Consider the following 15,559-nt stretch of genomic DNA (forward strand, 5'->3'; position numbering starts at 1 on the left):
AATTATCATATGTCTTGTCTTTCAAATGCCTGTTTGTATAGTTACATGTACACGAATGACTGTAACAATGAGGCTGTTTATTGAGGACAATTCATCATATTGCTTTCTACAAAGTATTCTCAATGATATCCATTAGTTCTGTTAACTGCTGTGAAATGTATGTATTTTGGGGGCAAAGTGAATTAGTGTCTGCAAGTGTTTAGTTGTTTGCAACTCTCTCTCTCTCTCTCTCTCTCTCTCTCTCTCTCTCATCCCCTATATTCCTATCAAATGACAGTGGACTTCCCCCTTTTGTACCTCTCCTGCTGTTCTTTATCTTTTATCTCTGTTTAGTAGGCAAATGGCAAGGTTAAAGGATCCATTTTGCTAGCTATTCACACGTCCCTGGGAACATAGAACAATGTTTGTTTTTCTGTGTACTGTTCGTTTAAAGTCCTTTTTAAATCCGTTAGTACCAGGAATAAAAAGGGAGTTGTAAACAACAGGACAGAAAGAAGGGAACTGTTGATGCAATCTCCGATTTCAGAAATCCTAGGAACATGCCAGCAGCCACATTTGGGATTTGGTGGAATATAAACAATAGGGTGTGAATTGGTAGCGTTGGTTGCTTTCCAGGGGAACCCCAGAGTTGATCACTTACCTTCTCTTCCCCCACCCAGGTAAACCGAACAGATTAAATGTCCGCCGTTCTCAGAGTGGAATAGTGGAAGAATGCTGCTTTCGGAGTTGCGAGCTGCGTCTCCTGCAGCAGTACTGTGCCAAACCTGTGAAGTCAGAGCGAGATGTTTCCTCCAGCTCGCTGCAGGCCTTCCCAGCATCGCAGGCTCTTCACAAGGTACATGAGGCTGATGATCAACCCCTCCCCCTGTCGAAAGCCCAGCACAATGATTTTGCTGAACCCACAGACACAGACTAGACAGGCTAGTCAGACACGCAGCTTGTTTTTATCATGCCAAAATCAATATTAACCTAGTCTCCTCTTTCAGAATCGCTGAGCAATGTAGAAAATGGCACAGATCATCAGAAATCTGTAGAATGCATTAAAGATGATGTACGAACAACACTGAGGGGGATAGTTACACAAACAAAAGCCCATGGTAATACCATAAAACTCTACTGGACAGCATTTGCAATGATGTCATTATTCCAAGCACCAAAACAAGTACATGTGTTATGCCACATTCTGGCAAATTTTTGTGCCATGTGCTCTTGGCATGGAAATATGTTAAGCATTGGCAAGACAGTTGGCCAGCTGGCCATGGCTTAGATTTGAAAATAACAAAAACAAACAACAACACAATTGTCAACCCCCATTTTTCAGACACTTTTAGCCAAAGTGATTCACACTGCTGCATTCAAGTTTTACATTTCATCAGTTCATGCAGTTACTGGGAATCGAACCCATGACCTTTCTGTTGGTAGCACGATGCTCTATAGTTTGAGCTACAGTGTTTCAAAATTACAAAGTCAGTTGATAATACGACAACAAATCAATGAAGTACAGAATCTACAGCAAGTTCTTCTGTTTTGCAGGACATCTCAGAAGGGCCGCTTGGTGTGAAGTATTCCAAATATGAAGTATGGCAAAGAAATGCTGCCCAGAGGTTAAGGAGAGGAGTCCCATCCATCCTGCTCGCCAGAAAGTTTAGGAGGCAAATGGAAAAACTTCAAGATGAGGAGCAAGCCCGTTTCCACCGGCCCCTCATGACCCTCCCCGACAGACACCCTACAATCCGCCCACAGATCCAGATCAACACGTCACACAAATGATGGCCAGCTTTCCCAAATGGGAACAAACAAGGGATTATAGCCAAGTCTTGGTCAGTAGAGGCACTTTTTTCATGAATCATACCACTCGCCCACAGTCTTTCTCAAATCTAGATTATGAACACTCTGTGTGTTATCAGCCTTCGAAACACTAGAAGTTAACATTGAAAATGAATGTAATGGGACAAGAGAGAATGCAGTCTTGATGAATATCATGGGGATGCACAAAACTGATGCTGAGGAAGCTGCCAGAATGCAAATGTCAAAAGTCTGCCGTCTGCAAGAGCATTTATGGTTCTGTCTTGCTTGCATCCTATCTTAAATGTCATATTTTAAGGAATGAGTATATTGAGTTTAGATTTCTTTACCTGCACCTTTAAAATACCACACCTGTGGCATAAAGACAGAAGAAAAGTAGGGAAAATGTTGGCTGGCTGTGCAAAGCCAAGGACTGATGTTAACAGCACTATTTTTTATGAACATTGTGGTGCTAACTTGGACTCTAAAGGAGTTTGCGAAAGAGTTTTTCCGTTTTAGGAAAAAAGCAAAAAACAAGATTGTATTCAAAAGACAATTCAGTAAGACTGGTTGTTTGGAGATAAGCTCAACCAGGAAAAACTGTATCTATGCTTGGCTGTTCAAGATCCATAATCTGTGCCCTGGAGAATGAAGGTGAAGCCTTTTCTATCAAACAATATATCGTTGCAATGGAAGGCAGAAAACATTGCAAAAATATCAGTCTGATATCATATCTGAGGACATCTGCAATCAAGTCATCTTGGACTTTGGGTGTCACATATTGTATCCATAACATTACTGTTTCCAGTCTGAGTTTCTGCCTTTTTATCTTTGCAAATCCTGTTATTTAGACAGCATTTTACACATATACACAAAAGAATCAAACAATCTTTTTAAAGGGAAAGTAAGCAATAACCTTTTGCATATTTTCAACATACAATCATAGTATTCCATTGCTTTTGTTTTAAAAAATACTTGAATATGTATGAATAGTCTCATAAGATGTTGACAGTGACCATAGTATAACCAGTGTTGCAAATTGAGCCACCAAACATTTCATGTAATAAATGTAATGGCACTGTATCAAGGCATTATTTATTTTGATGAAACCCATAAAATTCAGTCCCAATGAAATATTACATGCACAACTGACAGTTTTTTCTTGTATATTATCTATTTTAGTTTTTCTGCTTATGTATGTAAATGATGTGTACCAAAAAAAAAGGTTGTCTCCTTTTTTAAGTAAAGTCAATGGAAGCTTCTAAAGTCGTCCTGTTTTTTTACAGATTATTTTACTGCATGTTGCCTAATCTAAAATAGTTGGATGAGTCGATAGCTTTTGGAAGGCATTTGGAGCGGTATTTGGAGCATGCATACATTCACAGGCAGTGACCTGGCTGCCCTAAGGGAAGGGTGAAGACTGGGGAACACTAACTCTTGATGATTTGCTGACTAATCTTGACAAAATGCCATAGGTCAGCTCAGAAACACCATGAATCTTCAGTGCCCAAACTAAACCTTATATTCTTTCTAAGGTCTGTTTAAGAAGATATTGCAATTCAAAGTATTTCTGAAACACATTGGACATTGAGTGCTTATCAACTGGAGCATAAAGATGGTGCAACCAGAACGGGAATAGTCTCTTGCAAGTGGGAAGAACATGGTCGAGTGTGCAATTACAGTGCCTGTTTTAGAGACAAGGTAACAAGTTTGCACTTACATAAAATCAGATTGAAACCCCTCCTTTTCAAACCCCAGGAAATTCTACATGCCTATACCTGCTTCTAACAGACTTCTTCATAACTTATGAATATATGCAAAAGCTAAACACCAGACATTAATTTGCCTGACTTTGTGCCTTGGGAATGTTTATGTAAGACTTGTACAGGCTGAGATCTGATTTAAGGACAGGCCTGTTTTCTCTAAAACCTCAGGTTCGTGGAGCTATTAACAATATAAGGGAAAAAACAGGAATGATACCTGAAGGCTCCACTTCAAAAGCGCTGATGTTCTTTAGTTCCCTCTCTGGTAGATGGAATTATACTTCAATAGATCAGCAATTCACTTTGCCATTTATCTGTTGTGCTGCTCTTGTCTGTGTACATGTTGTATCATGGGAACTGAAGGATGTTTTTGTGTAGCCTACATAAGTGAGATGATTTATAGTCTTTGTGGTTTCTGTGTATAAAAACTGTACAGATTCAGGTTAATGGTGAAGTGGATAATGGGTGCTTGTGTCTGAATTCATCACAAGCTTCTGCTCAAAAGATGTCTGGAAGAACAGATTCCCACTGACACAGTGTGCCTGTTGTTCAGTCTATTGTGTGAAGCGAAGGCTGCAACTATCGATGTCCCACTGAGCAAAATATCTGCTCTCTGATGTGAATGCAAAGCCAGAAATCAGTCATTAGCAAAGAAACGACCTCTAGATAACTGAAATGTGAAATAGAATTCCAAAAAATATAGCAAAACATTACTCCTCTACTTTTTATCAGTACACATCACCATCTGTTGATGGGTTGTGACGCTTTCACAGCTTCTGTACCATGCAGATCTTGTAGATATGACACGGTCCATTTAATGTGTTTAACACAATTTAACCAATTTAATGTATCGTCGAAATATATGAAAATATACACAACATTAAAAAATCTGAGGTCAGTATGTCAAATGTATGGCAGTTTCCACAAAAATATATTAAGCATGACAACTGTTTTCAACTTATAATAAGCAGAAATGTTTCTTGAGCACTGAATCAGTATATTAAAATGATTTCTGAAAGTATATATATATATATTCACACACACGCACTCATTCGGCCACTTTATTAGGTACACCTGTTCAACTGCTTGGTTACACAAATTGCTAATCAGCCAATCACATGGCAGCAACTCAATGCATTTAGGCAACTAGATGTGGTGAAGATGACTTGATGGGATTCGGGTGATGGGAGGTGTGGAGTGATGATGGAAGGAAGTAGCGTAGATTCCGGAAGTGATCCGGAAATGGAGGATGTGGATAGTGGAGGCGGCGAGAATGGAAGTAGTAAGTGGAGTGTAGTAGAAAATCGGAAAAGAAAGAAACAATCTTCAGAATCGGGTAGTGAGAAAGGAAATCTCCAGACTAGAAGAAGGAAAGAGGAATATAAGGTATTGTTGAAGTTTGTTGACTCTGTAAATGCGATTAATCCGTTGAAGCTGACGAAAACATTGAAAGAAATGATAGGGACAGTTGAAAGCATTACGACTTTGAGGGATGGCAATCTGTTGTTGTTTTGTAAAGACAGTAGGCAGCAAAAATCAGCTCTGGGTATAAAATCGATGATTGGACATAAGGTGTTGTGCTCGATACCGGAAGAAAAGAATTGGGTTAGAGGTGTTGTAACAGGGATTCCGACAGATGTCACGGAGGAGAAGATTAAAAGAAATATCACGGGAGCAGCAGTAAAGTTTGTTAAACGGCTCAAGTGTGTTAGAAATAACGAGAAGATGGATAGCCTCTCAGTAATGATAAACTTTGATGAAAATAAAATGCCAGAGAAAGTTTATTTAGGATTTGTAAGATATGCAGTAAGACCATACGTTCCTCCGCCGCTAAGATGTTATAAGTGTCAAAAATTCGGTCATGTAGCGGCAGTATGCAGAGGTAAGCAGAGATGTGCGCGGTGTGGAGGTGAACATGAGTACGGCAAATGTGGGCAAGGTGTAAATCCTAAATGCTGCAACTGTGGTGGGGATCATAGTGCAGGATACGGTGGTTGTCAGGTACGGAAAAAGGCAGTCAAGGTTCAAAATGTTAGAACGACAGAAGGAATAACATACGCTGAGGCATTGAAGAAAGTAAACCAGATTCCTAAAACAAATGAAAATATGAATGAAGAAATTCATTCAAAACAACAGAGTAAAGAACAAAGAGATGAAAAGGTAGTAGTGGATGATAAAGTGGCATTTGTAACATTTATCGCTGAAGTAGTGAACTGTTCAGCTCAAACTGAAAGCAGGACTGAAAGAATTAAAATCATTATCAGAGCTGCAGAAAAGTACTTGGATCTGGGGAATGTTACTGTTGACATGATAAATGAAAGGCTCAAGATTCCAACATTAAATAGTCAAGCAGTAAATAGTCAGACAACATGTGGTGGATCTTAATGGTGTTATATATTTTGCAATGGAATGCAAGAAGTTTGATTGCAAATGGACAGGAGTTTAAGAAATTTATAGCAGACCAAGAGAAAGGCCCAGATATTATATGTATACAGGAAACTTGGCTTAAGTCACAATATAACTTTCTAATACATGGATATACTACTATTCGGAGGGATAGACAACAAGGGAATGGAGGTGGAGTAGCTACTTTTATAAAGCAAGGAATCGGGTATAAAACAGTTGAGGTAGATGGGGAAGTAGAAGTTGTGGTGGTGGAAATATGGGAAGGATCAAGGTGTATTAGAGTAATTAATTTTTACAATCCATGTGATAGGTTAAGCAAGGATATTCTAGAAAGTATAGGAGGAAATGAAAGTCAAAAAATGGTGTGGTGTGGTGATTTTAACGCTCATAGTTCAATATGGGGAAGCGCAAAAACAGATTATAATGGTAAGATCATTGAAGATATGCTAGATTGGGGAAGATTAGTGTGCATTAATGATGGAAGTCATACTAGAATTGATTTGAATAAGGGAAGGCATTCGGTATTAGACTTGACAATAGTATCTGAAAGTTTAGCGAGTAAATGTGAATGGAAAGTACTAAAACAAAGTACTGTAGGAAGTGATCATTTTCCTATTTGCAGTAAAGTTGGAGTAGATATAGAACAAAGAGTGGGGGAAAGAATGCCTAGGTGGAGGTTCAAGTCAGCGGATTGGGATAAGTATAAGGAGTTATGTGGAAGCAAAATGAAGGACATTAGTAAATGTATAGAAGATGTTGATGTTTTTAATAATGAAATATGCAAGGTTCTTCAGAGTACAGCAGTAGAAGTAATAGGTAAGAGGAAGGCAGGCAGCAGGAAGAAAGTTATGCCATGGTGGAACGAGGAGTGTAGTGAGGCAACAAAAAGGAGAAATAAAGCACTCAAGAAGGTAAGAAGGTCACTTAATTATAATGATTTAATAAGTTATAAAAGGGCACAAGCTATAGTGAGAAGAGTCATTCGGACATCTAAAAGAAATTATTGGAGGGAATTTTGTAATAGAATAGGGGAAGACATTGAAATAAGTGAGTTATGGAATATGATACGAAAGATGGGAGGGATACAAAGAGGTTACAACATACCTGTATTAGAATATAATAATAGACAAATTATATCTGAAAGCGGTAAAGCAGAGGTATTTGCAGAAACATTCGTTAAAATTCATAGTAATTCGAATTTATCAGAGGATGCGAGGAAAACTAGGGACCAGATACTAAGTAAATATCCTCATTTATTCGAGGAAAAGGGACTTTCAGGAAGTACAATGGATTCAGAGTTTAATTTGTACGAATTGAAAAAAGCGCTTGCAGGGGTTAAGCAAACATCTCCAGGCAGAGATGACATTTGTTATGAGATGGTAAAACATTTATCAGAGACAGCATTAGAGACAATTTTGAGGCTTTTTAATAAGGTTTGGGAGTTAGGAAAGTTACCAAATGACTGGAAGCATGGTGTCATAGTGCCAATTCCAAAACCAGGCAAAGATCATACACAGCCAAATAATTATAGACCTATAGCTTTAACGTCTAATCTATGCAAAATAATGGAGCGTATGGTCATGAGTAGATTAGTATATGTCATTGAAAGGGATAATATTTTATCACCTTATCAAAGTGGATTTAGGAAAGGACGTAATACAATGGACTCAGTACTGTGCCTGGAATCTGAAATAAGAAAGGCTCAGGTAAATAAGGAAGCTTTAGTTGGGGTATTTTTTGATGTTGAAAAAGCTTATGACATGATGTGGAAAGAGGGACTTTTAATTAAGTTAGAAAAAATGGAAATTAAAGGAAGAATGTATAACTGGATCAGGGATTTCCTGTTTAACAGAACTATACAAGTAAGAGTAAGTACTGCTTTTTCTCAGATACACACAATAGAGAATGGAACACCTCAGGGAAGCGTTAGTAGTCCAATTCTGTTTAATATTATGATTAACGACATCTTTACAAAGGTTGATAGGGGCATTGGAAGATCTTTATATGCGGATGATGGAGCACTGTGGAAAAGAGGGCGTAATGTAAAGAATGTGGAAAGATGTTTGCAGAATGCCGTTAAAATGGTAGAAAATTGGGCAAATGAATGGGGATTTCGGTTTTCAGTAGATAAAACGCAGGTAATTTGTTTTGCAAAAAGGAAAAGTAACCCTACCATTAACATCAGATTGTATGGACAAGAAGTGAAGCAAACAGCAGTTGTGAGGTTTCTGGGTATATGGATGGATTTGAAATTGAATTTTAGTATGCATATCCAGAAACTGGTTGACAAATGCAAAAAAGCATTAAATATCATGAGGTGTTTAGCAGGAGTTGATTGGGGAGCATGTCGCCAGTCTCTTAAAATAATATATTGTGCTCTAATAAGATCAGCAATAGATTATGGCAGTATGGTATATTGCACTGCATCCAAAACACAACTCGTAAAAATAGAGGCAATTCAGTCACAAGCTTTGCGAGTTTGTTGTGGAGCGTTTAGATCCTCTCCAATAACAGCAGTGCAAGTAGAGATGGGTGTAATGCCTCAAGTAATTCGTAGGCTCAAGTTAAAGATGAGGTATTTTATAAGTATAAAGGGACACTTGGACAGTCACCCAGTTAAAATGGTGTTGGAGGATTGTTGGGAATATGGACATAAAAAGTTATCAAGTTTTGGATGGAAGGCCAGTGAGGAAGCCCGGAGAATGGGATTAAGTGACTTCAATGTTGCTCCTACTGTGGCTAGGTCAGCAATTCCTCCTTGGTTTTTCCCAATGCCTTTGATTGATACTCAATTGCTTAAAGAAAAGCATAACAATACAAATGGATTAGGAAATTTTAATATACAGCAATACATTGATCAAAGTTATTATAGTGCAGTTCAAATATACACTGATGGTTCAAAAGATCCAGAATCTGGGAAAACAGCAGTAGCGGTATATATTCCACTTTTTAACATTAGAATAGCAAAAAGAATATCAGATTATCTTTCAGTATTCTCTGCAGAAATTATTGCAATATGTCTAGCGCTTCAGTGGATAGAAGAAATCCAACCAACAAGGGTAGTGATATGTACAGATTCTTTATCCGCACTAAATAGCTTGGAAAGTGGAACATCATCAGCAAGGCAAGACATGATAAATGAAGTAATGCAGAGTCTTTACAGAACAAGACAGTATGGACTTCTGGTGAATCTTGTATGGGTTCCATCGCATATGGGTGTGAAAGGAAATGAGGAGGCTGATAATCAGGCTAAACAGGCATTAAATCATTCACAAATTGACATTGAAGTGGCATTAAGTAAAACAGAAATTAAAGTGATAATAGCTAAACAAATACAGGAAATTTGGCAGAAAGAATGGAATGAAGGAAAGAAAGGTAGACATTTTTACTGCATTCAAGGAAAAGTTGGGTCAGAGAGAAGAAGATTCGGAAACCGGAAAGAGGATGTTTTAATAACAAGAATGCGTATTGGACATTGTTTATTAAATCAAAGCTTACAAAGAATTGGTAAACATGAGAATGGAAATTGTGACAAATGTGGGTTAGTTGAAAATATAGAGCATGTCCTTTTAGAATGCGAAGCTTATGAAAGAGAGCGGTCCCAGTTAAGACATGCTTTAAGAAGTGTAGGAATCAATGAGTTGACACTTCAGGTTCTCCTAGGACAAGGTGCTAAACAATCAAGAGTTTATCATGAGTTATTTATATTTTTAAAGGAAACAGGATTATTTAATAGGATTTAAAACTCCATTATGTGTAAATTTTATATGGATATATATATATAATTTTTTTTTTTTTTTTTTTTTTTTTTTTTTTTTTTTTTTTTTTTTAAAGAGTAGATCTAGTTTAAACTTCCTTTCCAAATATGCGCTTCACACTCCATATCAGTAGGTGGCGGGAATGCACCTTTTAAGTTGGTTTGCCAACCGCCATTAAATCCTAGAAGAAGAAGAAGAAGAAGATGACTTGATTTGGATTAAAGTGACTTTGAATGTGGAATGGTTGTTGGTGCCAGACGGACTGGTCTGAATATTTCAAAAACTGCTGATCTACTGGGATTTTCACACACAACCATATCTAGGGTTTACAGAGAATGGTCCTAAAAAGAGAAAATATCCAGTGAGCGGCAGTTGTGTGGATGAAAATCATGACGAAACATGCCTTGTTGATGTCAGAGGTCAGAGGAGAATGGACACACTGGTTAGAGATGATAGAAAGGCAAAAGTACCTCAAATAACCACTCGTTACAACCAAGGTGTGCAGAATACCATCTCTGAATGCACAACACGTCGAACCCTGAAGCAGATGGGATACAGCAGCAGAAGACCACACCGGGTGCCACTCCTGTCAGCTAAGAACAGGAATCTGAGGCTACAGTTCGCACAGGCTCACCAAAATTGGACAATAGAAGACTGGATAAACGTTGCCTGGTCTGATGAGTCTTGAATTCTGCTGCAACATTTGGATGGTAGGGTCAGAATTTGGTGTAAAGAACATGAAAGCAGGAATCCATCCTGCCTTGTCTCAATAGTTCAGGCTGGTGGTGTAATGGTGTGGGGGATATTTTCTTGGCACACTTTGGGCCCCTTAGTACAAATTGAGCATTGTTTAAACGGCACCACCTACCTGAGCATTGTTTCTGACCATGTCCATCCCTTTATGACTACAGTGTACCCATCTTCTGATGGCTACTTCCTGCAGGATAATGCACCATGTCACAAAGCTCAAATCATCTCAGACTGGTTTCTTGAACATGACAATGAGTTCACTTTACTCAAATGGCCTCCACAGTCACCAGATTTTCAATCCAATAGAGCAGCTTTGGGATGTGGTGGAACGGGAGATTTGCATCATGGATGTGCAGCTGACAAATCTGCAGCAAATGCGTTATGCTATCATTTCAGTATGGACCAAAATTGTTGAAGAATGTTTCCAACACCTTATTCAATTCAATTCAAGTTTATTTGTATAGCGCTTTTTACGATACAAATCATTACAAAGCAACTTTACATAAAATTAAGTTTCTACAATATTAAGTAGTAGCTTATAAGTGGTGACTGTCAGTTTATGTGCATATGACAGGATTTTTCAGAAAAATTAATACAAGACGTAGTCAACCAGACGATGAACATAATTAACAGAAATTATTACATGATGCATTCACACTTGTAGCAATATTTGTTAGTTCTGTTTGTTGATTCAGGGTTAGCATCATCTGGGGTCCTCTGAGGATCAGCATCATCTCTTCTCAGGTGTTCTGGATCCAGATTGGAGCTTGTGTAAATCTTAGTTACCACGGGATGTAAATCCCATGGCAAAACAGAGAAACAAATAGAGACATCATTAGCGTAGCTGCTGTTCCAACAAAGTAAAATGAATTAGTTTAACCCAAGCTAAAGAATACGAATGCACATTTGATCAGATACAACTGCAGTCACAAATTATGACATGCATTATTTGAATGTCTGGTGAAAGAGATGTGTTTTTAGAGTGTGTCTGGACCACCGAACATTATCAGGAAGGCTATTCAAGAGTTTGGGAGCCAAATGTGAAAAAGCTCTACCTCCTTTAGTGGACTTTGCTATCCTAGGAACTACCAAAAGTCCAGCGTTTTGTGACCTTAGGGAGCATGATGGATTGTAACATGGTAGAAGACTAGTTAGGTACGCAGGAGCTAAACCATTTAGGGCCTTATAGGTAAGTAATGATAATTTGTGACTGATATGGAACTTAATATAAAAACTTGTTGAATCTATGCCACGAAGAATTAAGGCAGTTCTGAAGTCAAAAGGGGGTCCAACCTGGTACTGTATATATACACTAGCACAGGGCCGGCCCTGACCAATTTGCTGCCCTAGGCAAGATTTTAACTGGCGCCCCATGCATCACAGCCCATTTCACCCTGTCATTGTGTTCATGATTTAGCATATATATATATATATATATATATATATATATATATATACACACACACACACATTAGAGCAGAACTGTTTCCAACACTCATAATAAATCATCATATTAGAATGATTTCTAAAGGATCATGTGATAGACCGGATGTCACATGACGTGACACTGAAGAATGGAGTAATGATGCGAAAATTCAGCTTTGCATCACAGAAATAAATGATAATTTAAAGTATAATAAATTGAAAACAAACAATTTTAAATTGTAATAATATATCACAATATTACATTTTTTTCTGTATTTTTGATCAAATAAATGCAGGCTTGATGAGCAGAAGCAAACTTCTTTCAAAAACATTAAAAATAGTAATGTTTCCAAACTTTTGGCCTGTACTGTATCCCCCCCAAAACTGCACAACTGTAGAGTAAAACATTAATAAAAAAGTGATAATAAAAAATGCGTCTTAAAACTGACGTGATTGTACAAAATCACAGTCTGGGGACTCAGAACTCAGAACAACTGCTAACATTAAGTGTAAGGTAAAAATAACTGCCATGAAATTATAGTATCTTACTCCTATGCAATAAATTGTTCTTTCACTACATCTCTTTACCTCTGTCTTTATCCTCTTCTCTTCTTTTTGGCACTGTATCTATCGCAGACTATGCTCATTTATAATGTGTCATGTAAATTCGGCCTTCCGTCACAATAAGGAAACTTTCACCGTGTCTAGAACTGGCGCGAGCTGCCAGGCCCGTTTCTACGAGCTGTGTGTTAACAAAAGCAGTGCTGTCTACATTGGATGCGGCGTCGGGCACGCTACACAACAAATTACCAACAACTGATCGTGCGCGCGCTCTGTTTCTGACGCACTTCAAGCACTCGATGGGCGGGGGAAGGTTGAAGAGCCGGACTTTTTTTTTTTTTTTTTTTTGCTTTATTTGGTAGTATTTCGAATTAATGGTTTTTAAATTGTAGCCTAATATAAAAAAAAAATATGTAGAAAAAAAAAAAAAAAATTCACTCGTTCACTCATTCTGGCGCCCCTATGGATGAGTGGCGCCCTTAGCATTTGCCAATACCGCCTATGCCGCTGGCCGGCCCTGCCCTAGCAAACTAGGTGGTCAAAATTAAAGTCATTGCAATGGATTTTAAAATTCAGAAAACAAATAGAAAGTCATTCCCTCATTTCCCATTTTGTTCAATTTTGGAGACATATAGTAATATTTTCCTTCTTTTGTCATACAGGGCTTTTGAAATTTTATCTATTGATAATGCAATGAATGAAACTGTTTTGTGACAGCATATATCATCAAAGGCATACACAAATACAAAGCTTTTGTATTTGATTGAATTGGTCATGAGAACCTTTCTTGTGAATGACTATTGTTACTCCAAATGACATTCTGTGACAAAGACCGTCTTTGTATTGTATTACGTTTACACAGATCTTTTCATTACTGCACTGGGATGAATGCATTTACTCTCGTCATCATCTTGCGTAACCCTATTACGCAAAGAGGCCAAATTTGTTCGAAAGCATGTGGGACATTCAATGTGACATCCTGTCTACTCAAACAGGTGGAGATCTCAGCAGCATGAGGCAAGCTGCCATGATGCTGTGTGCATGAGTCAATATGCATAGAGTAGACAGGGAAAGAAAAGGGCAGGTTCTGAACTTTTACACACAAATGTTCATGTACACACTTGTATACACTTGTAAAAAGATAACAGATGCTCATAAAAGCATGCAGACATACACACCATCACTCCTAATGATCTCTCTGGGGGTATTTAAGCTTAGTCACTCCATCTATTTATATTCATGGCATGGCTGTCAAGTCATGAAAATGCCAAATGTAAATGCCCTCCAAGATGCATTTAAGACCAATTGCAATCCAGTCCCTCAGTGGTTGAAGGTGCATACAAAATGAATGCATTATCAATCATTCCTGTAGCTCAAATGGTAGAGCAATGTCAGTGTCATGGGTTCAGTCCCAAAAGGAATGTCAGAAACCATAAAAATGTATACTCTGGAAGCAAATTTACATGTATGCACATGATATATTGAAGAAGAAATGAATTATGAATGGTCATGAATTAAGAATTTGTTTCATTCATTTGAGTTAAAGCTACATTAAATCTATGTCCCAATTCCAAGTGATGCTTCCTCTGAAGGCTACATCCCAAGACCAAATGTGTCACATCAGCGCAATTGAAGTATCCTCCAAATGTGGCTTAGAAATGTGTCCTTTTTTAGATAAGTTTTGATATATCTCAAGATGTGATTTTATAGAGAGTTTATACTTTTTATTATGTACATATTGTGGACCAGTAAGAACAAATGTTTACGAGTTGTGAACCCTGGTTTGATTTGGTTGTGTTTCAGCTCTTCCTTTCTACGTGGATGAATGTTGTTTGAGAAAGCGGAGAACAGAGATACAGGACATGGAATTGGAAAAAATAATGCTTTCTTTCTGATTCGTTAACAATTTTCAGCTTTGCGCTTCTCTCATTCTTCCATTCAAGCCCTGCAGTAGTCAGAGGTGCCTTTCTCTTTGTACAAACCCGATTCCAAAAAAGTTGGGACATTGTACAAATTGTGACTAAAAACAGAATGCAATGATGTGGCAGTTTAAATTTTCAATATTTTATTCAGAATACAACATAGATGACATATCAAATGTTTAAACTGAGAAAATGTATCATTTTAAGGGAAAAATAAGTTTATTTAAAATTTCATGGCATTAACACATCTCAAAAAAGTTGGGACAAGGCCATGTTTACCACTGTGTAGCATCCCCTCTTCTTTTTATAACAGTCTGTAAATGTCTGAGGACTGAGGAGACAAGTTGCACAAGTTTATGAATATGAATGTTGTCCCATTCTTGTCTAATACAGGCTTCTAGTTGCTCAACTGTCTTAGGTCTTCTTTGTCGCATCTTCCCCATTATGATGCATCAAATGTTTTCTATGGGTGAAAGATCTGGACTGCTGGCTGGTCATTTCAGTACCCGGATCCTTCTTCTATGCAGCCATGATGTTGTAATTGATGCAGTATGTTGTCTGGCATTGTCATGTTGGAAAATGCAAGGTCTTCCCAAAAAGAGAAGACATCTGGATGGGAGCATATGTTGTTCTAGAACTTGGATATACCTTTCAGCATTGATGGTGCCTTTCCAGATGTGTAAGCTGCCCATGCCACACGCACTCATGCAACCCCATACCATCAGAAATGCAGGCTTCTGAACTGAGCACTGATAACAACTTGGGTTGTCCTTGTCCTCTTCAGTCCGGATGACATGGCGTCCCAGTTTTCCAAAAAGAACTTCAAATTTTGATTCGTCTGAGCACAGAAAAGTTTTCCACTTTGCCACAGTACATTTTAAATGAGCCTAAAATGCCTGCACTTCTGGATCATGTTTAGATATGGTTTCTTTTTTGACCTATAGACTTTTAGCCGGCAACGGCAAATGGCACAGTGGATTGTGTTCACCGACAATGTTTTCTGGAAGTATTCCTGAGCCCATGTTGTGATTTCCATTACAGTACCATTCCTGTATGTGATGCAGTGCCGTCTAAGGGCCGAAGATCACAGACATCCAGTATGGTTTTCCGGCCTTGTCCCTTATACACAGAGATTGTTCCAGATTCTCTGAATATTTGGATGATATTATGCAATGTATATGATGATAAC

General features: G+C 38.0%; 1 protein-coding gene across 2 annotated transcripts in view; it reads left to right on the forward strand.

Moving 5' to 3' along the window:
- LOC132108121 (carnitine O-palmitoyltransferase 1, liver isoform-like) overlaps positions 1–3,051 on the forward strand; it is a 36,435-nt gene extending 33,384 nt beyond the window's left edge. For both annotated transcript variants that reach the window (XM_059514694.1, XM_059514684.1), the window contains 2 exons: positions 660–835; positions 1,534–3,051. In XM_059514694.1, coding sequence (XP_059370677.1) covers positions 660–835; positions 1,534–1,770 — 413 coding nt within the window. In that variant the 3' untranslated portion in view covers positions 1,771–3,051. The remainder of the gene's footprint in view (positions 1–659; positions 836–1,533) is intronic.
- The last annotated feature ends 12,508 nt before the right edge of the window (positions 3,052–15,559 follow it).

The sequence above is a fragment of the Carassius carassius genome, chromosome 2 (genome assembly GCF_963082965.1).
Source record: "Carassius carassius chromosome 2, fCarCar2.1, whole genome shotgun sequence".
In the NCBI taxonomy this organism is placed as follows: Eukaryota; Metazoa; Chordata; class Actinopteri; order Cypriniformes; family Cyprinidae; genus Carassius; species Carassius carassius.